Source organism: Dermacentor andersoni, chromosome 11 (genome assembly GCF_023375885.2).
Source record: "Dermacentor andersoni chromosome 11, qqDerAnde1_hic_scaffold, whole genome shotgun sequence".
In the NCBI taxonomy this organism is placed as follows: Eukaryota; Metazoa; Arthropoda; class Arachnida; order Ixodida; family Ixodidae; genus Dermacentor; species Dermacentor andersoni.
In genome coordinates, this window is record NC_092824.1 from 100,388,347 (window position 1) to 100,413,106 (window position 24,760).

Sequence of the window (24,760 nt, forward strand, 5' to 3'; positions counted from 1 at the left end):
GGCATTGCATAATCAAGGAGTACAGGAGGCATATGTTAATATCTTCAGAAATATCTACCAAGATTCCACAGCTAGCTTGGTTCTCCACAAGAAGAGCAGAAAGATACCTTTAAAGAAAGGAGTCAGGCAGGGAGAGACAATCTCTCCAATGCTATTCACTGCATGCTTGGAAGAAGTATTCAAGCTACTAAACTGGGAAGGCTTAGGAGTGAGGATCAATGGCAAATATCTAGGCAACCTTAAGTTTGCATATGGCATTGTCCTGTTCAGCAACACTGGGGATGAATTACAACAAATGATTAAGGACTTTAACAGAGATCGTGTAAGAGTGGGGTTGAAGACTAATATATAGAAGGCAAAGATAATGATCAATAGCCTGGCAAGGGAACAAGAGTTCAGAATCGTCAGTCAGCCTCTAGAGTCTGTGAAGGAGTATGTTTATCTAGGTCAATTACTCACAGGGAACCTTGATCAAGAGACTGAAATTTACAGAAGAATAAAAATGGGTTGGGGTGCATATGGCATGCATTGCCAGATCCTGGTTGGGAGCTTACCACTATCATTGACATGAAAGGTGTACAATCACTGCATTCTGCCAGTGCTAACATATGGGGCAGAAACTTGGAGGTTGACAAAGAAGCTCGAGAGCAAGTTAAGGACCATGCAGAGAGCGATGTGATGAAAAATGATAGGTGTAACATTAAGAACAGGAATAGGGCGGTGTGGATGAGAGAGCAAACTGGTATAGACGACATTCTAATTGACATTAAGAGAAAAAAATGGAGCTGGGCAGGCCACGTAATACGTCGGATGGATGCCAAGAGAAGGGAAGCGCCATCGAGGACGGCAGAGAACTAGGTGGGGTGATGAAATTAGGAAATTCGCAGGCACAAGTTGAATCAGTTGGCACAGGTCAGGGGTAATTGGATATTGCATGGAGAGGCCTTTGTCCTGCAGTGGGCAAAAACAAACAAACAAAAAAGCGCCATTGATGATGAAAGTATTTTAGCTTACATTGGGCAATTTTGGCTAATGAAAAGCACTGTAAACTTTATAGGAAGAGTCTTCATTTTTTTAGAATGAAATACAGGCACTTCTTTAGCGATGAACAATTAACTATGCAAAAGTAGACGCTGTCAAGATCCATGACATCACTGTGAGTTAATGCAGGTACTTTAGGATGGCATTGCTTCGAGTGTTTCACTTTTACATCCTCTCTGGCTAACTGAGCCTTCTCTGACGGTAATAGTAGCCATTTTGGTAGTGCAAAAGTGCAATTTACTAATGCACTAGAACCTCATGATAATGAAGCCTCACTTGACACAAAATTATCTTCTTTATATCTGGCATTTGTTATAAGCACACAGTCACTATAAGCTGATATTGGCGAGAAACATTTTAAATTTACTTTTTTACATTGAATAATTCCTTATATTTCTGTTTGTCATGTCAAGGTCTTTAGCGTCATTGTGTATGTTTGCGTATGTTTAGCGTATTGTGTATGTTGAGCACGTTTATGTATATAAATTTTCTGTCAGTTTCAAGGCAGCTCTGGTGGCTTGGCTTCCACCACCTCCTACACTTCTGTGCTGTCCTGATAGCTTTTCATAAAAGCAAACAGTGTGCCAACTTGAAAACGACATGAACATGGCTATACACATACACATTTTGCTGCAGTGACAATGATGCGGCAGAGGTGGCTGCTTTCAAAAAAAATTTTTATTTGTGCTTCCAGCGAGCTGCTGACAAAAAAAAGGCATATTTTTCCATCATCTCATAGTTTCAAGAAAGTCGTTTAGCTCACAACAACAACATTTTGAAGCAACAACTACGACTGTACTACAAACGTGCACCTCTACACTACACACGCTGCTAGCTGCACGGTGCTTTTGAGTGCGTGAAAGGCCACTGCACGTAACAAGGCTTACATATTGTACAGGCCCAGCTTCTTGGGGCAGAGAATTGGTATCTACCATTGATTGTGCAGCTTTGCAATACAGGTTCAATACCAAGCTGTGCCATAAGAGCTAAATACAGGCACGCGGAAGTTCAGCTGTTTGGACTTCAAGGAATACTGACATGAAAATGAAAAATTATTATTATTTTTTTTGCATTGAATGAAGGTTATAACACACAGAACATTAGGAAAAATATTAATTGACCGTAATATTTGTTTCTATGAACAAGTTTCGGCTTCGGTACTCGGGAATTCGATGTGTCATGCCATCACAATAAACTGGCATGCTCTGCCTGAACTGGACACACACACAAGCACAGTTAGAAGAAACCTGGGCAGCACTCTTGTTAGTCTTATTTTTTTTTTACAAGCAATGTCATTGGTCTTAGAAGAAGAGCCCTATTGCTGCACAAGGTCAGCAAATTTTGCTCTGTGTCGTGATGTCATGGTTTAATGTTGATTACACCAGTCACACCATTTCTAGACCAATGCCTGGTAACAAATTAATATGTAATGTTTCCCAACCTTCACACTTGCTAAGTGTCATTATTTTACATGCATGAAACATGTGGTAGAGTTTCTGCAGCTTTTGAGGTGTGTCAGTACTCTTTTAATCAAAAGTATAGCAAAGGCTGCTGTCCTCGAGAAGGATGCAACAAGAATAGATAGGTTATGGCTGCAGGCTGTGTAGCAATTGTTTTCTTTATCCCGTCTTTAATTTGTGGGTGAGAAAAAAAAGCAGCCACAGTCAGGTGGGGGCATAGCCTTGCAGCAGTGTTTTTTGTAACTTAGCTTCTTTTCTGGCTGATGTTGGCTTCATAGCAGCTAGCTGCAGGGCCAGGTCTGCCAAAGTTGTTCGAGAATATCTGATTTAATAATTTTAAATTGGGAACCTTTCACTTGTTATTTGGTGCCCTTCAGTCTACCAATGAGCTTTACACTCTTCCGGATTACACACATTTTGCATTGATACCTGTGTTATCAATAAAAAAATTGTTCATGTCATGAAACAAGCACGTGGTACAAGAGAAGAGTGCAAAAAAACTGCCAAGAATGACACATTTTCCTCATAGTTTCCAGATAACTGTGAAGCATATCTGTGCCAGATTTAGCGGGCTGATGCCACTGACTGCACCTCTACCTGTGTGCAAGCCTATGCTTTGGTCCTATTCCATTAGCTTGTACACTGTTCAATAAATGTCATTGCCGGGATTGGCTATTTGTTGTGACTGGTAACCAGAAAAATTTAAAGGATGGAATGAAAAGTAATCCTCACAAAGTTCAGCCCTACAGGGCACTGCTTGAAGGCAGCACTTAAGGACCTACAACAGTTTTTGTAGACGAGTGAAAGAAATTAGGATAGCTTAAGCTCTGTGTTCTTGCCTTCATTACTCTTATGGTTATGGGTGCATTACAACTCACAGTTCATGTAACTGCTAGATCTATGGTAGCATCCTGCCCAACCGGGATGGAAAGAAAATAAGCGGATGTTGTATCACTCTGTACTCTGCTTTTGTACTTCAGATTACTTTCACTTATATGCGTGTCCTCAAAGGTGTTTTGCAGGCCTAGCCTTCATGTGTTTTCTCAAGTCCTCTTTTCCAATGGCTTCCTATGTTCTCGTATCAATACATTTTTCAGTTCAGATTCCTTTTATTATATCGCCTTTGGAGTATCCTTTTGTGTTTAGCAGGGAAGCCACACAATCATTTGGTAATACAAGGTGCAAGGCAAAAGAGAAACACATTATGTAAGAATTTTGACAGAATCTACATCTTGGCTCCACATATAAAATTACTATAGCATGTTGTGCATTGTACCTAGCAACTTTGTGTTAAGAAGCTTAACCAGACATGAAAGCTGTCTGCTTTAGGTTTGGCAATCATAAGTATGCATTGTTGACATGTTCACAGATTTTTTATTTTTTAAGTAATGAATCTGCATGCAACAACATATCCTAATGCTGCCAAGTAGCGGCCTCAGAATTGGAAAGCCAGGTTCTAATGCACTATCCTAGGCTATGTTCACGTCACCATGTTTTCTTGAATCAAAGAGAGCTTCTGTTTTTGAGACAGGAAAGCTTCAAATAAAAATATGTATGAATAAATGGATGTAAGCACCAGACATAAAAAATGAGTGACTACAAATAAAAAAATGCAGCGATGGTGGACGTTAATTTATCTAGGGGGCCACAGTTTTTCTATATTGTGGCATGACTTTGGGCGGTCCTATTTTATTTATAATATACCTGAACTTTTAGTGAGTCTAGGCACCTTTGCCCACATTGAAAAATTTGTGCGTGACAAGATCTATTTATATTTGAGAAATTATGGCATGTGCACCTTTACTCTGACACTCTTTTGCTAAAGTTTTGTAGTGAACAGAGAGATGTGATCAAGGAATACAAGTCACTGCTATTCAATGCACTATTTGATGTGCATGATGTTTCTCTGGGTTTGTGCTTCTGTCATTCGTTTATTTTTCAGTTTGATTCAAACCTGTGCCTACTGGTTTGTGAACATTTCGAATGCATCTCATGCTGGTGTACATATAAACTTGCTATTACTTTTCAATAGGACTGCCTAGTTATGATGGGTACTCAACTCAGCATCAACTTTTGCTTCCGAAGTTGCACAGTATTTTACAAGGCCTCTTATGGTCTGTTTTTATCAGTACTTGTAAGCTCTGGCATTAAGCTATTTGGCTGACTGGTTGCGGAAATTGCAACCCATATTGAAACTGCCACAGAAAGGGTCTTCTTTAGCAGTGAATTTTTGTGGCTCTTGTCTAAGAGCCATGGTTGCTTGCACAGTTCAGTGTGTGATATGAGGTGAAATGTGCAACGCCTTTCATGCTCAAGATGTAAGCTGCCTACATCAAATGGCGCTGCATTGCACGTCCTGCAAAGTGCAGGTGATTGCAAATGACTGCTAAGTATCCCACGACATATATTTGCTCATGTGAACAAACTGCAACAGAGCTTTAGATCCGCTTGTTGCCCACTGCTTTAGACTAAGGTGATTCTAGCATAGCTTGCAGCTTTCCTTGCCTTACAAGTCAACTTAAACTGCATTAAAAGGCACCATGATGCAAAATTCTCTGTTAATAATGTTTACCGAAAAGCTTGTCTTGGTGAAACACAAGCTGAGATGTAGCCCAGATGTACTAAACTGAAGTTATAGATTGCATGAAAATCCATGCTAGTTGTACTTGTTTATAGGAATAAGTGCCCCCAACAGTGTAGATAAAGACTGATTTTGAAGACCATGAGAATCTGCATGGCCAATTTGTAGATCTTAAGGGGTATATACGAGCCAAGCTTGTCAGATCAGAGAGCACAGACGAAGACAAGGCACACACAAATAAGTTTCTTACATAATAGGAGATATATTTTAGTACATATCTGTATGAAGCTTCTTTGCAGTGCATGAGAGGCAGAACACTATTTAATGTTGTGATGAAAGTGCTAAGACATTATTTTCTTGACGGCATTGTGCACTGCAGCAAAGCTTGCTAGCAGTTTATTGGATATTACTCTATTGATGATCTCTAAAGCTGCAACCACATGGAGTGTATTTCTGGTGTATTTTCAGCTTGGCACTGTTGGCATGTCTTTTTTGTACCGTATGGTAATCAATCGAAACTGATACCCAGAACGTGCATTTTGACAATGATAGCAGCACATGGTGCTATGTTGACAGACCAACACCAGGTGGTGCCAGGCTGAAAATTTGTTGCTGTTGCATTCCTGTGTTTGCTGCCTTACATGCTAACGTTTTAAAACTGTGCATTTGATGCTTCTCAAGTGTACTTTAAGCTCATTGGGTGTTTTCTGATCCATTGTGTTATATCTGCTTTCAGCTGGCACTGTTGAAAGTTTCATAAGCACCTTGAAGATAGCCGACATTGAAAATTATCATATCAATGTCAAAAATACACACAGAAGAACAGCAATGAGGCACTCCAAAAGCTAAGAGAAGCGGCACATTTTTGCAAGTAAACGGGCAGATTAATGAACTTGTTTGTTTCCAGCATGGGCATGAAAAGGCAGTCTATATGGTGGCTCGCGCAAGTCCTTTAGTGTGAGAAAATTCACGCCACACGCAGCGAGTTGTAGCCACACTACCGTTATATTAGCTACATTCCACGCTGCAAGTGTCCTTTAAAAAAATCTCAAAAAGCAAAGCACCCTACATCTGCAGCAAAAACAAGGTGACAATCCATTCACTCTAAGGTGCACACAGTCAGTATACATGGTACTTCAATGTTTTCTGCATGCTCAAAGACAACATCTAGATACAATGATTCAACATGCGCACACACAGGCATACCATGCCATAGCACATTGCTCTTGCATCAGTCTTGATCTGGTGTGGTCCCCCTTGCACCTTTCCAGGACAACAACTCTTTAACAATTCTTTTCCGCACGCAACGCTTTCACACTCTTCCTTGCTGTCTTTTAAGGCATCTTGAAACATAGAGCTGCGCCAATGTCATGCCAAGTTGTTGGCGCAAAGAGTGCAAGTCAATGCGACTGCTGTAATATCTCAAGTCACTGCAAACATATGTAATCTGAAAATGTGGAGTGGGCGACCTCTCGGTGCAAAAGCAGCAATTTTTCATAAACGGCAGCAGGTTACAAAGGTAAGCTAGTTGATGAGTAATTGTCATGACAAAAAAAAAAAAAAAGAAGCTTAAAAAATTAGATGAGGAAGTAGACATGGACGCAGTGCTCACTACCAACTGCCACGCATATTGAGCAGAAAGCAGTTATATACATGGGGAAAGCAACAAAACAAACACAAGTGTGAGGCTCTTAAAACAATCAACAAGCAAAGTTGCAACATTTCTTTGCCGAACAGCACAAGTGAAGGCGAGTTGACAGTTTCTTCCATTTTTTGCAGTTTTTAGGGTCTTGGGCTTTTGTTTGTTTGCTTGCTTTTCTTTGTGTATGTAGACTGCCTTTGGCACAATAAACATGAGAGTTGGTAGTCAGCACTGCATCTCTCACTGCTTCCTTGTCCTAAACATTTTTTTGATGTTCTCTTATGATGTTCATAGGGCGCCTTCAAATTATTGTGAGTGACCTATATACCTAACCAAATCATTTTCTTTTGAAAAGAGCACAGACCAATAAACAACAAAATGCTGCACACAGTGAATACACGGGTAAGCTTTGTGCAGTCTGGAGAGTTTTTGCGGGGTGGGCAATTTCTCAATTTATGTTACAAAATTGATACATGCTTGTGCAAGCAAATGGTAGTGAACAATGTCTTGGTGATGAGGCCATGAGTCTACATATATTACGATATAGGTCTACTTTTGCAAGACAAGCAGAAAGCAAATCTCTTGATTCTATCATCATGACACATAGGCCCAGGTAACGTATGCTAACATATATATGTTAGCTAAAATGATTGCTATGTATATACTCTGTATATGCTAAAATGATTTCTATTATCCTTAGACACTTATCACCAGTAAAGCTGTAGAAATAAGTGAACTCTTTGGGGCTAACATTTCTGGGCATGCGAGTACTGGACCACTCATTTCACGCTGAAACCTTGTGAGTCAGCAAGCTGTTTAAGGCGTTTTCCAGCTTCACTCGCAAAGTAATTTGTTCACACAACATTGCCGCAGCTCTGTGTCTTTTGTTTCTCAGTGTCAGACAGCACTTCCTATAAAAACTAGCTTGTCAATACAACCACAACTCTCTAGATCCATCTCTTCAACAACTATAAACCTGACCACACCCCGGTCCCATGCGCTTCTGCTGTGTGCTAATGGCACAAGAACAGAAACAGGGCCCACATTGCGCTGTAAGCTTTACATTACTGCAACTCTCCAGCTGAGGGCCACAGGACTGTAGAATGACTGTTTACAAGGCCACTGTGAAGGCAAAAATCTCTATATGTCATGCCTGTTCAGCACATATGCCAGGCAATCAAAACTAGATGAAATGGCAACCATGTGACAGAAAGCTACAAGCCCCACTTGCTAAGTTATCTAAGCTCAGTTATAGGCCACAAGGCTGCCATAATAGCTGCATGGTCAAGGTGCTTGGGGAGGGCAGGGTCTGGTAAAAGTGACCAAAAAATGGAAAAGCATTCTAAGGTTGCCTATATGTGGGGCAACTTGCTTCAATATCTAAGCACCATGCGCACATGGCTGCAGTGTAACAGCAGGCATCTCAATGCCTAAGCTTGCCACAGTACATACAGCAAGTGCAAGCAAACAAAAATGAAGTTCACTGTTTTTTTTTTTCCAAAGTGCAGTGTGTATTAGTTATGAAGCTCGTTGTGAAGATGTGTCAGTTGTGCCAACATCTCCAGCGTGCACAGCAACAGGCCTCTTCACACATTTAACATGGCCACAGACAAAACTACCATCTCTCAGCTACAGTGGGCAGGCACACTTTCACATAAATCGTCCTGGCACAATCTCCGGAAATTGCAGCTGGTGTACTACTAAGTCTGAGTGACTTAACAGACCAACAGCATTATATGGGTGCCGAAACTGTTGTTAAAATAAACACCGGTGTGGGGGCAAGCACCCAAGGCAACACGGATGCTGGAAGTTTCACAGGTGTCTTGATTGCTTTCGTCGTCACAGGTACGTGCTGCGGATGCCCTTCTCATGGATGGGTCGTTGGCTTCCAACAGTTGGCCGAAGTTGACGACGAACATGGCCGGACGACAATGTCTGAGAAAGTTGACCTGATGGAGACAGGCAAATGGTCCTAAGGATACGCAGTAGGCAGAGCTGAGATATGTGGCTGCATTTTGCCAGCTAAGGCCACCTAGACTTGGTGTCATCATCATTATCAGCATATATTAACGTTCTGTGCAGGATGAATACCCTCTCATAGGTCTCCAAGTGACTCTGTCCTGTGTCAGCCAAACTCTTCCTAAGCCTGCAAACTTCCTAAACTCATCACTCCATCTAATTCTCTGCTGTCCTTGACTACGTGTTTTCCTTCCCTTGGCATCAATCCTTTTACTCTAATTATATTAGACAGTCATCTGTTCTACACACTACAGGGCCTCTCCCTTTTCCCCTTAAGTTTAACTAGGATCAGCACATCCATCTTTACCTCCTTTGCATTACACCCACAATGTTACAATTCAGTGCTGATTGCATGGTCTCTAGCTTCTGTTCAAGTTTCTTTGTTGCTCTTGAAGTTTCAGCCTGATAGATCCATGCCGGCTGAGCAGAGATTATATACCTTTAAACTAAGTAGGATTCTTTTAGGCAAACATGGAGGGATTTTAGAAATCCAATTGTCTTACCAGTTAGCTTAAATAGACGCTAAACACGAGCGCTATGACTCTCAGCATTTGTTCAACGGTAAGACATGACTTGGTTGCAGAGAAAATTGCAAGCCTGCCGTTGCGGCATCCTCACCTAGCAGAGCGGCAGAAAAGCCTGGAGCAGGTCGTGTGGCAGGTCATAGTAGACGAGTGACGGGCTGAAGGCTGAGCGCAGAGCTGCGAGATCTGGCAGTGCGGCCGCCCAGGGCTCGCCACGGCGGGCAAACACAGTCAATGAAGAACGTGGTACTTGTGCTAGCAGCCGCTGAAGGTCGCCCAGTGAACGACGTGCCAGAGGCAGCCACACCGGAAAGCTCACGGGTTGACCAAGGTTGTACTCTCGAACCAGAGCACCCATGCTCTCGACCATCTCCCGCGTGTACCTGAATGAAGTGGAAGGCAAGGTCTGTTACGAATGTAACACATACGACTTACATTACAGTTCTTATAAAGGCAACATCAAAATTCTGGGGAAAAGTATGGCAGTTTTTCCTGAAGGGTGAAGCATTGTGCTAAACATCCTTGGACAGTTTTCTAACTATGTACTGTTAAACCTTGACATAACGAACTTTGATATAACAAAATTCTTGATATAACAAAGTATCTAAATTTTCATAGCCTCTTGTCCATAGAACACCATGTATTTAGAACCTCAATATAATGAAGTATGTCTGTATTCGATTTCAATATAACTGAAATTTCACTATCACCGCAAGGAAATGCCGAGACAGTAAACGGAAACTTCCGCGGACACAGATGGTCAAATCATTTAATTACAAGCGGCTGCTTGCAAACGCACTTATTAAATGGCGTGCCCTGCGACAAGAGCAACTGCCGAAGTGGAGCCACATCATGTTCTGTATAAAGTCTAAATGCAATAAAATCCAATACAACAAAATTTCAATATAACGAAGCAAATTGCCGATTTTACTGACATCGTTATATGGAAGTTTAACTGTACATGATTGCAACATGTTGGCACAATGCAGCACGCAAGGCAACTGCTGCTGGGCAGAAGGAACAGCGCCCTGGAATATACAAGGCGTCTCACAATGCTGGCGTGATGAGTAGTGCCGCCAGTGGCATTGCGCCTGGGTGTTGCAGGAGATTAAAATGACAGGAAACTGTATGCATTAGTCAGCATCCTGTGGCATATCGGATAATGTTAGCTTGATGTTTACTGCTCCGACCAGTGCATACACTGAGCAGCTCAGCAGGAATGCTAGTGTGCTTATAGCATGCACATACACAACACTCATGCCAGCAGGGGAAGGCAAAACGCTGTCCTCGCTCTGCCACTAAGGTGATTGAAGGTAGCATTAATGGTGAATCTACTTCACCTTGCCGTTTTTGCAGCCAAATGCATCCTGCACCTCTGCGCATGTGCCATCAATAGCGGGACAGCACAAGAATGACTGCGCTGGTGGCCTGAACGCACCTAAAGCGTCCATGTAATTGTTATCACAATAAGTAGAGAGGCAGATCACAAGACTGCAGGCTAGTGACATGGTCACATAGAGAGAGAGAGATGCTGTCTTTAGTGAAAGCAAGAGATGTTTGCCTGGCATGCTACTTCAGGTGTTTTGTGATAGTTATGGCATACACGCCGATCGGATATACACACAAATGTCACACGCATTCCACAGGCTGGTCATGTTTAACCAATTTTGTGCCACACTATTTTCCCAAGATTCTGAATGAAAATGGTGAAATTTTTTTATCGAGAAATTTTTTATGAGGACACTGCAGACAATGTTTGATGTGTTTATTTAGTCGAGATCTTAACCATCAATGCAAAAGTGGAGCTTAACAGCACTGAACTTGATTAATCACTGAAGTTGGGTTTTCATTTTCACAAGAAAGCCGGCAAAGCTCGAAATGCCAGTGCACAATTTTGCAAGGCCTGAGTTGCCAACTTGTTTTATTTACTCTGCAAGAATAAACTCGCTGCCACTTACACTTCGTCTTAGATTGTGTCCTGCCATCTACAAGAAACGCAGCAAAGCACTGAGGTGAAACCAGCCTGTCCATGGCATTGCATCGTTAATCCTTGTTTTTTTTTTACCAGAAATGCGTGGACAAACCCAGCTCGTCCAAGGCACAGAAGCGGTACAATATTTAGGAAGTACTCGATTGACTTGCTTTACAACTCCAAGGAAGGCAGCACATTGTTTGTGCAATCAAAGCATGAAATAAATTTGTAATCTTAGTTCACTTGGCCTTGGTTTTGGTAGCAGAAAAAAAAAAAAGAAAAACGCACAATTTGGCTCCTAATTGGAAACAACTGTCACAGTTTATTTTCAGTTAAACCCCCAAACAGCATGGCACAACTTCCTGTTTACCTCCAGCTGAGAATACCATCACCAATTGATTTTATTATAAGCAGATTTGCATTCTGGCTTGTTTCTCGCTGGGATAACTTAGTTTACTCTTTGTACTATTATATATAGGTGGAAGCAGTTGATATACATATATATATAATCTAGAAGTATACTGGAATTCACAGTTCCAGGTTTTATTTTGGTCAAACAATGAAATGAATGAAGTGGAGGCAACAAATGTTGGCACCTTAGATTGGTAGCACTCATGCACTAGTTGGCCCATCAAGTTTCACCATTCATAAACAGAAGCCATATTACAACAGTGACTTCTTGCCATCAAAGACCATCAAACTTCTTGGCATCAAAGAACCATTGACCTGCTCCTAGGCCATCTGGATAGAGACACCTTCAGATATGGTTGTTATAAGGAAGAATGTGCACAGAAAACTAGATTAGCTGGGACAGTAGCTAAATATACATTTCACTCAGTCAACATTGTGCTGTTGTGCTAATTGGTCACATATTAGGTGACTTATGTGCCATTTGCTCTCTAGGATCAATGAGAAATGCAACAGGTTGCATGGAGTCGATGAATCTGCTTGTGTGAGGACAATTTGAGCACAGCAGAGTCCACAGTCTGGTCTGATATCTACCTGCTTTCTTCTTTTCAAATGCCTCTTCAGGCATTTTATTGGTTCTTCTGACGGCCTATTCTTAGAAATGGTGCATCTCTAATCTGCTCTCTGTAGACTCTTGAGCTCTCTTCAGGACCTTTCAAAAAAAAAAAAAAAAAACATAGTTTGAAAGATGCTTTGGAGCCCCTCAGGTGTGTGTTCACTGGTGATGCAAAACTGTTAAACTATTTTCCATGGAAATATAGGCAGTTTTCTAAAGCAGTTCAGTGATAGCACACTCTAGATATAGTACCATCACTTTACTTCTATAGTAAAAGTCAAGCCAAGGCTCCACAAGGACTGCTCTCTAATGTGTCTGTGAAGTAAATTTGTATGTTCCATCAATGTCGATACCTGTAGAATGCATGCACTCAGCCATTGGGCTGATCATTTCAGCTGGTGTACTATCAGTGGCACTGTCAGTTCTGTTTTAACCATCAATAGCTAGACAGTAACTCAACTATTGATTGTATCAGTAGTACTATCAATAACTTTCCATAACTATCCACACCTCTTATCAATACTGTACTTTAGTATACCGGAGGACCCACCCCATCTTCAGGCATGAGCCTTCCTGGGTTGTCCAGCCGAGGGAAATGATGGAGCGAGGAAAACGGGTTCGGCAGAGCGTCAAGAAAGTCCAGGCATCCACAGGAGGCACAGCCGCGCAGTCTGGTCCTGGCAGCACATCGGCATTCAGCACCACAGGCCCTTGCAACTGTGTGGTGGCGCCAATTCTTCATCATCATCACTACCACCATTACCAGCTGCTAAAATGAAATTTCACTCTGACTAAATTTGATTTATTAAAATAAAGTACTCTTGCGCCTTAACATAGTGAAAGTTTACACTTTCCGTGGAGCCTGTGTCCCGTAAACTTTTGTGGCCGACTGCATTGCATGCCTTACATATCAGATCTGTGTTACATGCATACTTTAAACAAATATGTGTTTTACTATGCACATGAGGTGTAACCGTTAGTATTCCATCCAGAGTAACCGTTAAGTGCCAATAAAGGCAGGAGAAATGCCTGCACAAACTGTCAGCATGTTTTGCACAGCCGATGCAGTCATCCCAGAGTCGTTAGATTGTGTGCTCCACTGTATGGTGTAACCCACTATTACAAACAATATGGCAGCATGAACTGAAGCCTAACAAAAGGAAGATTTGTGGCTGCAAATTTTCAGAGTAGTGAAATAAAATTATCTTGGTCTAAATTGATTTATCATTCTGTGTCACTCAGCAGCAGCCTGTGTCTGCAAGCGTGCAGCCTGCGCGGATACCTTGTCAATGTAGCGTGCCAGGATACGGCAGGCAGGTTCAACGACCTCAGTGGACTTGAAGTCGAGCTTGGCACCCTTAGGCATGCCGCATAGGGCCAATTCATGCAGCCACTCGTCCAGTGTCAAGTCGCCATTCCCACCACCATTGCCGAAGGCTGCTGTAACGGACGGGTGTGCCATGACAGGCACTGGGTAACGACCACTGGCACCCATGCTGACGTCTCCTTCAAGAATCATGCCAGGTCCTCGCAGGGCCATCGCTAGCCGCTGCCGGCTGTTGACGGCGTGCTCCCAGACCACCTTGAGCCCATCGCCGGCAGCCTGTGGAAAGTAGTCCACCAGAGACGGCGCCACCGGCCCCGAGGTGGTACGACCCCTGTGCCAGTATTCCAGTGACATTAACCTCAGAAAGCCCAGACACTATATTATATCAGGAAAAATTAAAACAACTTGTTCACATTTATGTCTGCCCATAAAGAGCACATTTATGAAAAAAAAAAGATACAATGTTGAGTAAAAATTGATTTGTCTGCACAAAATTGATTACTTAGTAACTGACTTGATGAACTATACCCAATTGAAAACTCACTCTGCTACATAAAAAAATTTTGCTATACGATGTGCATTAGGTTTCGTCTGCTTAAGTTAGAATTTTCAACATAACAAAATTATACATTAAGCTTTGTGGAGCTAACTAAGGTTATGACATGGGATTGTTGCTGTGCCATTTGGAACATTAGTGTAATGCAAACAAGATGACACAGAACTAGAAAATTAGTCTGTGTGGTCACATGCTCTTCTCATGTCTGCATTTTGTTTGTGCGACACTAGCACTCGAAAAGAGATTAACTTTAGTTAATTCGCTTCAGCGAAGAGCACAGCAGCTTTATCTTGCAATCATTCCCTTGTGTTCTTGAAATTATGCACGAGTGAAACTTCTCTATTTTATTTTATGTGAATGATACTTCCTTGAGCGTATGCCTCATAAAACATAGTGCGTGCAGTTGGTTCTAATTAAATGAATGAACTTGGTTCATGGGAATAAATATAATTGCGTTCTGGAACACAGACAAAATGGACTGAACAAAGTTGACTTTCTCGAAGACTAATGCTGGAGGACTTTAAAAAATCTGCATATATTAAGAGAAGTGACTTTTGATTTACTTTCGAAAGGTACATTGCATTGAAACAAAGCTAGGACAAATTTTACAAAGGTTGAAAATGCAATAGAACTATAATGATAGCAGCATTCAATGCACAATGCAGTGAGGGCACTACGAAGTGAAAGGAGCTGTTGCACTTACCGAAATTGCTGTTAGAACACCAGATAGTTTGGAAGATATATACGCACTTCATTTTGTAATTCACTCTATCTAACCAACAGATGTCTTTGTCAACACATATTTTTTCACTTTCACATAGGATTGGAATGCAGGTAAATGTCATCATAACGAAGTCAAATCTAACACTAAAATACCTTACTTATAGCTAGTATTTGTTATAAGCATGTGTACATTACATGCTAAAATTTTTTATTTGCTTCATGATAGTTTGTTGCATCCACGCTCTTTATATCGGCAAACACATGCCGGCTACGGCAGTTACAGAAAGTGTAGCTTGTTGAAATACAGGAAAGATGGCATATTGTTATTGGGCAGAATGGCGTAGGTTTCCTGGGATCAGAAGGTCTTGGGAAACCTTCGTTCTCATGAACACAGCCAAATGAATTATCACTAGTTTCTGCACCTACCCGGTGTTGGTAGCCCCGGGGCAATGTACTCTGTGGGCTGCCTTGTAGTCTTCATAATGTGTGGCTTGGGAAAAAAAAAAGGAATCACACAAGAAAGAAAATTAGCATGATTCAGCAACTGTTTGTTGACTGTATGCAGTACCACATAAAGACACAGCAATGCTACTGTTTTTGCTTCACTTGCCAGACAATCAATCACATAAACTATATTTATGCTTCAATAATAATGTACTATTGTGCTCAGTATGAGCTACAAGGCGCGACCTCTTTGCTATGCGTTCTTGCATTGTAGCTCATCATGAGTGCGATAGCATCTCTAGTTGTGCCATGGATAAAGAAAAAATTTTAAGGTCACATGAAAAAAAAAGTTATACTAACAGCGTAGCAGAAGAAAATAGTTTTATTTACAAACACACTATTAGCTGCTATGAGCATCACAAATTGCATCACATGCACTGGTTGCCAAATGAATCAATATGACTAATCAGCCCTTTTTTTTTATATGTAGCCTTCGAGTGCATCCTGTAATTAAGAAATTCAAGAGGACCATGTATTCAAGGTGTATTTGTTACTATCACTAATTAACTGCTTAATATTTATAGCCTTGGAGGACACATCGTTATTAAGAATAAAACCAGTTTTAAGGGCATCTTGACCAGCAATGTGCGTTGTGACTATGAAACACAATTCAGCATTTGCACATCACTCACACCAAATGAGAGAGCAGAATAGGTTTTCATTTAACATTTAATATAGAAATAATCAGTTTGTGATAAGTGCTAGCTCCGATAGATATAACACTGCAATTACTAGATATAAAATTGTAATTTATAGAGTTACTTTTTTTAGTTATTTGCAGGTCTCTTACATAAGTGCATCTGCAACAAACAAAATCTTCTGGAGCACAAAATCCAAGAAGAAAACCAAATTTTGTCACAAATTGTGCAGTCATCCTATAAATGAAAGAGGTGGTCAGTACATCGCTATACAATCATATCTTTACTCGCCTAAACTAAGGGCATTTGGTGAAGTCATATGAGGAACGTATTCACAATTACGTGCCCCAAAAACTTTTTCAATCTCTCTTACATATTTACCATGATTATAAATATATTCCATGGTTAAGAAACCAAAATATATTTGCCCATGAAACCAGAAAATTTAAGGGATACATATTGCACTCATGTTTTAAGTATGTCTGCCCTTCACATGCACTTGTATAATCATGCAGCAATTTCTAATTATTAATATGTCAAATGCGAGTGCTTATCAATCTAAGAACTGGGCAGGTTCCATTTATATATCACTGCATAGAAAATGTAAGAAGTTATAAGTTTCACTAATGACAGTAAAATATACACTCTTATACAATTTGATGTCTAAAAATATTCCATTGCAGTAGAAACCAATTATTTGCTTGAACAGTTACGTGCTGCCTTTTCAACTATTTAATACCATCTTTAGTTATCTCTGTGGGGGGAAGCAATTTGATTGCTCAATATGTGTTTGAAGAAATCGTCCACGCAATTTCAAAAAGCTAGTAGACTTTTTCTGAGAATATACTGACCATTTATTAATTGTATGTACGTTATTTTGTAGATCCAACAGACATTTATTTGTGCATAGCAAAACAATAGAATTTGAGCTGCTATCGTTTTATATACCTACATTAGTTCACATATGTGCATTTAATGTACGCATTTTCATTCTACTTGATTTGTAATGCTGTAAGAACAATTATTACATAGTACGTCATGCAAAACACCACCGCAAAGGAAATGGCAAAGGAATTGGGAATGCCGGCAAAATTTTCTAATTTCTAATATACATTACACGTAATATGACAGGCTTAAATTATCAAAATTGATGCCGTATGAGAATCTTCCCAGTCCAATTAATTTTTTTCAGCAGGCTCATATATAATTCCGATTATTACAGGAATGGCCACAAATGGGCAATTTATTGCGGATGGTATGACGTGCAGCGATTTTTTTCTCGATCGAAGGAAGTGTGTACACTGGTGCGCCCACCGCGCGCAATATGCGTGACCTAGAAAAGTGAGCGAAATAAAACTCTACGTGCGGTGTAAATAAATAAAAAAAAATCACTCTCCAATTCCTGCACGCGCACATCCGAAATGCGCGCTGTCCCGTTATAGTTTCATTAACCGCCAACACCAAAGAATGCGATCGTGCAAGCGGAAATCGGATTAACAGGGGTTCTGCATTATCCCCGCTCGAATGATCGCAATCTTTCACACACGCCGAGCGCAACAGCACGCGACCATTGCAAGCGCGTTATAAAACCACTAAGCGCTCTACGCGCACGTTATGTATTGCGCGCTCGAGGGAGGAATAAAATATTAGAGCGACGCGATTTTTCACAACACGCAAAACACCGCGGATATGTACCACAAAGACCAGCAAGCAGACACCGCGTCGAGGCACAAGAAGTACGCGAGTACGACTTGCAAAGAGTCGAAGCGCTTGCTTACCCGACATTCGGATCGGAGCTCCTCAGGTCCGGGCGGGCAACGGTACCGCTTCCATTCAGAGGGCACTGGCCTCGACTGGGAAGGTCAATGACACCCTCAGCCAGCTGAGCCAACGCGCGCCGCGCGCCGCTTGACACAGAAACAATGCTCCCCACCTCCTCCGTTCTTTTTCAGCCTCCTCTTCTCTCTTTTTCGGCACCGAGCGTCCGTAGTGCGTGCGTGCGTGCGGGCATGAAATATATAATTCTCACCCGATCATCGGCGATCGCCACCGAAAGCAAATGGGACGCGCAAACTTCACGTGGCTTGACTCGGGGTCGGGGTTCAGTGGCACCTCGCCTACGGGACGACGAACACGCACAAAAGCACCGGCCGGGAAGTTGGTGCGACTCGCGGCGTGCGGAGAGAAGTTGCGGCCGCCAACGAAAACGGAACCGACCAGTGCGCACGTGCGAGGTTTTGAGAATACACCTCAGTATCACAACCCTCGTTCCCTTCGAGAAAGATATTCTGCTATACACCGCTACATTTTCTCAAGCGCTGTAGTCACTTAAGATGCAAGTACGCACGTTGCTTTTTTAAATAAAAATTGCTCTAAAATTTTGAAAAATGCACTTCTTATAAACTAATTTAGAGTTGTTGCGATATTTGCAAGATACATTTGTCATTTTTTAATATTTGTTTTGCTGCTTTGGTGCCGCTCTAATCGCAAGTGTGGTGTCATGGCTGCGCCCACCGTCAATACGCTGGAACGCTGGCAGAGAAACTTTTTCGTTCTGTGCTTACTGTACCATTAGACGACTTGTTCTGCAAAGGATTTAGTTTTCGAGTTCAATATGCTCTGGAATTCTTGTGCGAACATTCTTGCTTAGTTTTGTAGCGGCGCTCTTCGCTGAAATGGCGTTAGGACATCAGAAACCGGGCCGCACTTAAGTTTCTTCTGCATAAACACTGCAGCATTTGCTGCGAAGGAAGAACAAGCCCGCGCTGACGGCAGGTGACCAACTTCGTAGCATCCTTCCGACCCAGACAACAAACCTCGCACAATGAGCTACAATCTACAGACCGTCGAAGCTGTAAGTACTCGTCGGCGAAGCTCAATGTGTGGGTCAAAACGTAAACTTGTCGATTCACGTTTGTACGCGTAAATGCGGTTAAAACCGAAAAAGAAAAATACTGTTTTGTTGTGGTATTGTAGTTTCTGTCTTAGTTGCAGTTTTGCTTTCTAGTATGGTGCCCCACAGGAAGTTGGCACGCTTGCACGTTCTGTACTTTCGCACGAATGATTCGAAAGTTGTGAATAGATTCCGTCACTCATAGTGAAATATTTAGCAGTGAAATATTTAGCGCGCACAATTGACAAGGACACAGTGAAGGGGGACACACGAGCGCTTACTCACAACTTTTATTTTCGGAAAGATACAGAACATATATACCCCAGCTATCAGCGCTGGGCATGTGCAACAATAAACAGATACAATAAACAATAAATAACAACAAACAATAAGCAGTAAAACAGAAACAGATTATAAAGGTTCAACCAGTATTTAAAAAAGCAAATTCATTTTCAGTGATTGCAACCGATGGTTGGCTTATGCATTTTTCAGCACACTTTTTGATATATGAAACGCTTCTGTGATTTCACGTATTAGTTTGTTTTTATCAGGAAACAAAATGTCAGTGTCAAAAAATACCGCTCGCTAAATATTTCACTATGAATTCGTACCAACTCGCCCAACTATCAGTTCTGCTGCAGATTCCGTCACAACCAGCATGTCTAAAAGGGAGTTCTCTCTGAGCCATGGCAGGTCCTGCACTACCACATTAAAAGAAGGGCGGTTCGCAACTGTTGGGAAAACTTGGAAAACTGCGCCGTTTGCGAGTGTGAAGATTCCTTTTCCATTTCTGTCATCCCTGTTGCTTGGAAAAACCAGTAGCGGGAATAAACGTGGGGAAGGCGGGAGGTGGAAGTTGAAGGCGATGAGAAAAACGAGAACAAGGTAAAAGCGAGAGCTAACGTTTCGACAAGTGGACTTTTCTTTTTCGAATAGCAGGAATGACACACAAAGCGATAGTTAGATGTGTTACATCGTTGTCAAATTCTGCACTAAAAATATATGAGTGAAAGAAACAGGACTGGCACTCTTTCCTTGTCCTCGTCTTGTCTTGTGTTACTGTACTAGTTTTATGTCATGTAGATTTTATTATGCAAATGGATTACTGGGTAAATGTAAGCAGCTATACTGGGGGTACAGAGCTAATATTGCAGTAACTATGTGTATTCTACTTTGCTACTGGTGTATAAATTTTCTGCAGCAGAGTAATCATGAACATGTTGCCATTTTGAGTGCTTTATTTTTTTCTACAACAATATTTGTGGAATGCGAAAATGTCTCTGTAAGGCATGGCGATTAGGTGAAGCATCACAAGTTCTTGCTACCAGCGTCCGGTATTGTCCAAACACCTTTGCATATACCAGAATACCGGACATGCTGAAACATTATTTCCAACTAGCCCGGTTATTAGTTCTCTTTCTGTGAACCTCAGTCTTTCTTCACACAGCACGATGTTTGCACATGCTAGAACAAGCTTAGAACGACAGGAACATGAGCTAGTTAGTAGGGATTCATCATGACAGAAGGTAAGGCATGCAGACGTGCACAAGAGAAGAGAACTGGACAACGCAAATGCGGCTAGAAATCTGAACACAAAGCTGCAGAGATATTTATCTTCTGCATGGATTCTGGGATCCGTAAACTATTTCTTTGCTGACGTTCTTCAGGTACAAGATGGTGAATATTCACTCATGTGGCTCATTGACTATCAGATTCTACTGCTGAGGTCACAGGTTTAACTTCTGGTCCCTAAAGTAAAAATTAAATTCTGGGGTTTTACGTTCCAAAACCACCATTTGATTATGAGGCATGCTGTATTCGGGGATTCCGGATTCATTTTAACCACCTGAGGATCTTTAACATGCCGCCAATGGATGGGCAATTTTGCATTTCGCCTTTATCGAAATGCGGCTGCCGCGGCCGGGACTTGATCCCGAGACCTCGGGCTTAGCAGCACGGCACCAAGTTGCTAAGCCACCACGGCGGGTAACTCAGGTAACAGAGCTGCGTTTGGCAAGCAGCACGGAACCTGCAATTCTCAAGGCCCCCTGCTTTATATTTTCCCAGCTTTATGCAATGTCAGCAGTGGTGTGACAGTAGGTTGCAATGGCCCATGGACGCCAGCGAATATGCTCTTGACAGTGACCATGAATTACTTGCAAGCGAAAGATTGCGCTCCTTATATCTACAAGTGGGGATTTACTTCAGCTGCAAAGCATTCTTTCCAAGAAACTTGTGTGTTATCTTTGTTGCTTTGTTCTACTGTCTGGTGGATGACAACATTTTGTGTTCATAGAATTTCCTCTGCTTTGCAGATTTTTGTAGAACTGATTTTGCACACACTATTTATATCAGGAGCTTTTCAAATTTTTTTTCTATATATTGAGATAGCACTCACTGCAATGTGTTGCAGAGGTCCAATGAAAATGTGTTTTAAGGCCCCCTTTTAGCCTCAGCTTATCTACAATGTGTCGAGTGATCGTCACTTTTTGGCTTATGAGCAAGACATGCTCACAACGTAGATGATGGTAGACATTCTATCATCATTGCTTTTATAACATTTCTTATAATATTTATGCCATTCACACTAAATAATAAGCCATTATGGTGATTTTCCTATTAAAATAAAAGCAACCCTTTAACCCATGCAGGTGCTGTATGCACAAGTGTGCAGGCCAAGCTAGTGCATCAAAAGCAATAGCACTGATGAGTATTTAAGATCTGTCACCTAAACCTTAGAAATGCTTGTGAACAAAGTTCTCTAAGTTTGAATAACCTGTGTAAAATGTTTTACTAAAGTAAGTTGAAAGGTATGCAGTTGGGTGTTTTCTCTCAGTGTCGGTATGTCGTTGTATCTAGCAACTTCACTTTTTGTTTTTCTCAATGTTTTACACCCAACATACTTTTCAAGTGACTGTATAGATGTAAATAGTAAGTGTTTTTACAGTCCACATTCTGCAAATCTGTTAAAAGCTTGCTGAAAAATAAAAGAAATTCTTAATTCCTTCTGCAGCCTTACACTTTTTGTGATTATAAAGATGCAAGATATCTATATGGTGAGAGTAAGTTTTCTTTTTCGATGAACAGAATTAACTGGTGTCTAGGGATTAAAGCGTCAAAAGAAACCCAAGGTATCCTAATCGATCTGGAGCCCTCCACTAGTGTCTCTAATGGCCCCTGTGTTGATTTTGGATGCTAGGGGCCAAAAAATCAGCGTAAGTTGCAGATGCTTCCTTGTGACTTGCCAACACATAATGTGCAGGCGCTGAGGCAGCTTTACTGCAACACGGGTGCGGGCTGTGCTGAAGCAAATCGATACCTGACTGAGATGCAGGTGTCAGCCCAAGCATGGGACATTGCCTGGCAGCTTCTTGACATGACCAAGGTATGCCGAAGTTTCAAAGTGTGTTGACATTCCTTAAAGGGACACTAAAGAGATAAATTATTTTAGATGTATCATTATTAGTAAATGACCCCTCCACTTTAGCAAAAAAGCCACTCTTAGTGTAAGAAGATGGGTGGGTACGCTGCCTCGAAATTTCAAAACCGGCTCGCCTTGTCCTTTGCTCAAGCCCATTTAATTTCTTATCAGTAAAGATGTACTACATCATAATCTAAAGGAACCAAACACTGAACTTGGCAAGTTTCCAGGTTCTGCTGCACAACAACAGGGCCAAATAGAAAAAAATTGCTTCAAAATTCATAGTGTGACACTGATGTACTTGCATTAGGGCTTTCGGGCAAAATTCAAGAAATGGAACTTTGACTTTCATTTACCATTCCAATGGTGGGTTTATTACTGCTAAAATAATGAAAATAGCTCATATACTGATTGAGCGTTTTGCTGTAGTCCCCCTTTAAATTGGTACACAATGATATTCCAGTCCTGTTTGAACCCGTAGATGTAATGAGTAGTGCCGCTTTTGATGAGGGAAAAAAAAGGTATATCACTGTGCAAGCAGAATGTCTCAAAATAATAGAAAGGAAATTGGGCAAAATGACCGAACAAATAGTAATTCACAACCTAGACATCATTTTATGTGCTGCCATATTTATGAGCAACGAGAAATTGAGTCATATGTAAACATTGCATTGATAAGAGCAACTCCAAACTGCAAGGTTCTTTTGCAACATACCAGATGTATTTTCTTGGGTGGACTTCTTGAAACTGTCATATTCTGCTGTTATCACAGCTAGGCTACGTGGGCATTAGTTTGCAGCAAGAAATATTTCAAAGGTAAGCTAATTTCCTCAAATGTTCAGATTAACATTTTGGTAACTTAGGACATGTCTCGAAATCGTGAAATTGTATTAGAGCTTTATTGGAGTCATGTCTGTCCCAGTGAATAACTGCGCATTATATCTGTATTTGAAAAATATATTAAATGTATGGTTTATCTTAGATTTACCTGAAATATCAATGAAAGACATCTGCTTTAGCTAACGTGTAAGGTTCAAGCATAACAGCTATGGCGAGTGCAGCTCAGGCTTGTTAACTATTTTAAGGAGACATCAGTGAAAATTGCTATTCGTATGCTTGCGCTAGTTCATAATCATAACCAATGTGTTGAAAGAAGAGGACTGAAAGACACAGTGGCACACTCAAATTCATTATGCGAGCCTATCACCGAGTCTTCTTCACCAGCGCACACTTAATGCTGGAAGGCAGTGCCAGTTGATGTACAGCAATGCATGCTAATGTATACCAATGCCAGACCAACGCCCGCTGTATTGGCTGGCGTTGATCACTCACACATTTCAGTTCTAACCTAAAATGGTATTCACATGGCTGTCTGTGACACACACTTATTCATTTGTAATCTGAATACAATACTTTAGGTTAGGATTGATGTGTACGATTGAGTGATCGGTGCCAGCCACCACGGCTGGTGTTGACCTGGCAACATCTTCAATTGGCTCGCATTGGCATTTGTATGCATTAGCGTAGATTGGCTGGCAGTGCCTTTAATGCAGTGCTGCTGAGCTGCTGTAGCACGAGATACATTGGAACATGCTTCGAAACTTTCAGTGAAATTTGATGTTGCCGATCACGGTGAAGAGAAGACGTTGAGCGTGAAACTGGGTTCTTTAATTTCTTCTCCCATGCCTTTGCAGCCAGTGGAGGTTCAGTACTTCGGTGCAACGACCTTACACACCAAGCTGTCACGGCACTGGCACCAACTGCAGCCACATGAATATGACGACTTGCGAGTCCGATTATTGCAAGCCATTGTGAAGTATGCACGTGGCCCGAAGCTCGTCCTGACCAAAGTCTTGGTGGCTGTAAGTACTTCAGTTGTGCAATTTATTTATTGCGGTATTGCAGTGAATGATTTAGGCGACACTGCTCAACATTTATATTGAACAGTGTTGAATGAATTTAATGTATTGAATTCAATTAATTTTATGTTCATTTCCCTTTTTGTTATTTCTAAATTTCAATTAACATGAATAATTTCTCCAAAGCTCTATCTGGCTTCATTGCCTAATTTCTTTATATGTTTGTAGCTAACAGAAATTGCATCTCTCTTTTCCCTTTGTTCTGCTTGTTCGTTTAAAGCAGAGAGTTGCATTTGGTAGAGCCACTTGGTGCATGTACGTTAAAAATATTGTGCTCGCGATCACTTTCTTGGCAATTGTAACTTCACACCGTTGTGCTCAATTCTGTTTCATTTACCAGATGGCATCGTATGTTGTGAACACAATTGGAAGCTTCTGGCCTTCTGCTATTGACGACCTGCTCCTGTCATTTTGTCCAAAGGTGTTCACAATCCTGGCAGTGAGTATGTTCACTGGTGTTCACCGATGGTAGCCAGCTTTGCGTTGTCACCTTTACGCAAATTCATTCTTTCACAG

The 24,760-nt window shown here is 41.3% G+C and overlaps 2 protein-coding genes across 4 annotated transcripts in view; one reads left to right on the plus strand and one right to left on the minus strand.

Moving 5' to 3' along the window:
• Positions 1–1,699: 1,699 nt before the first annotated feature.
• Positions 1,700–18,247, minus strand: LOC126539156 (protein FAM151B-like). 2 transcript variants are annotated; one of them, XM_055075223.2, is made up of 7 exons: positions 17,945–18,247; positions 17,790–17,864; positions 15,296–15,359; positions 13,546–13,921; positions 12,814–12,980; positions 9,362–9,650; positions 1,700–8,673 (listed from the first exon to the last, which is right to left on the minus strand). In XM_055075223.2, the coding sequence occupies exons 2-6, from the start codon at positions 17,794–17,796 to the stop codon at positions 9,362–9,364; spliced, it is 903 nt and encodes a 300-aa protein (XP_054931198.1). In that variant the 5' UTR covers positions 17,797–17,864; positions 17,945–18,247; the 3' UTR covers positions 1,700–8,673. The 2 variants fall into 2 exon arrangements, with proteins under 2 accessions (XP_054931198.1, XP_050041858.1); XM_050185901.3 differs by having other exon boundaries at positions 17,790–18,247.
• A 264-nt stretch (positions 18,248–18,511) lies between these two features.
• The window catches only part of cdm (importin-13-like protein cdm), a 49,351-nt gene continuing 43,102 nt past the window's right edge, over positions 18,512–24,760 (plus strand). For both annotated transcript variants that reach the window (XM_055075224.2, XM_050185903.3), the window contains exons 1-4: positions 18,512–18,865; positions 22,167–22,289; positions 24,020–24,187; positions 24,585–24,683. In XM_055075224.2, coding sequence (XP_054931199.1) covers positions 18,836–18,865; positions 22,167–22,289; positions 24,020–24,187; positions 24,585–24,683 — 420 coding nt within the window. In that variant the 5' untranslated portion in view covers positions 18,512–18,835. The remainder of the gene's footprint in view (positions 18,866–22,166; positions 22,290–24,019; positions 24,188–24,584; positions 24,684–24,760) is intronic.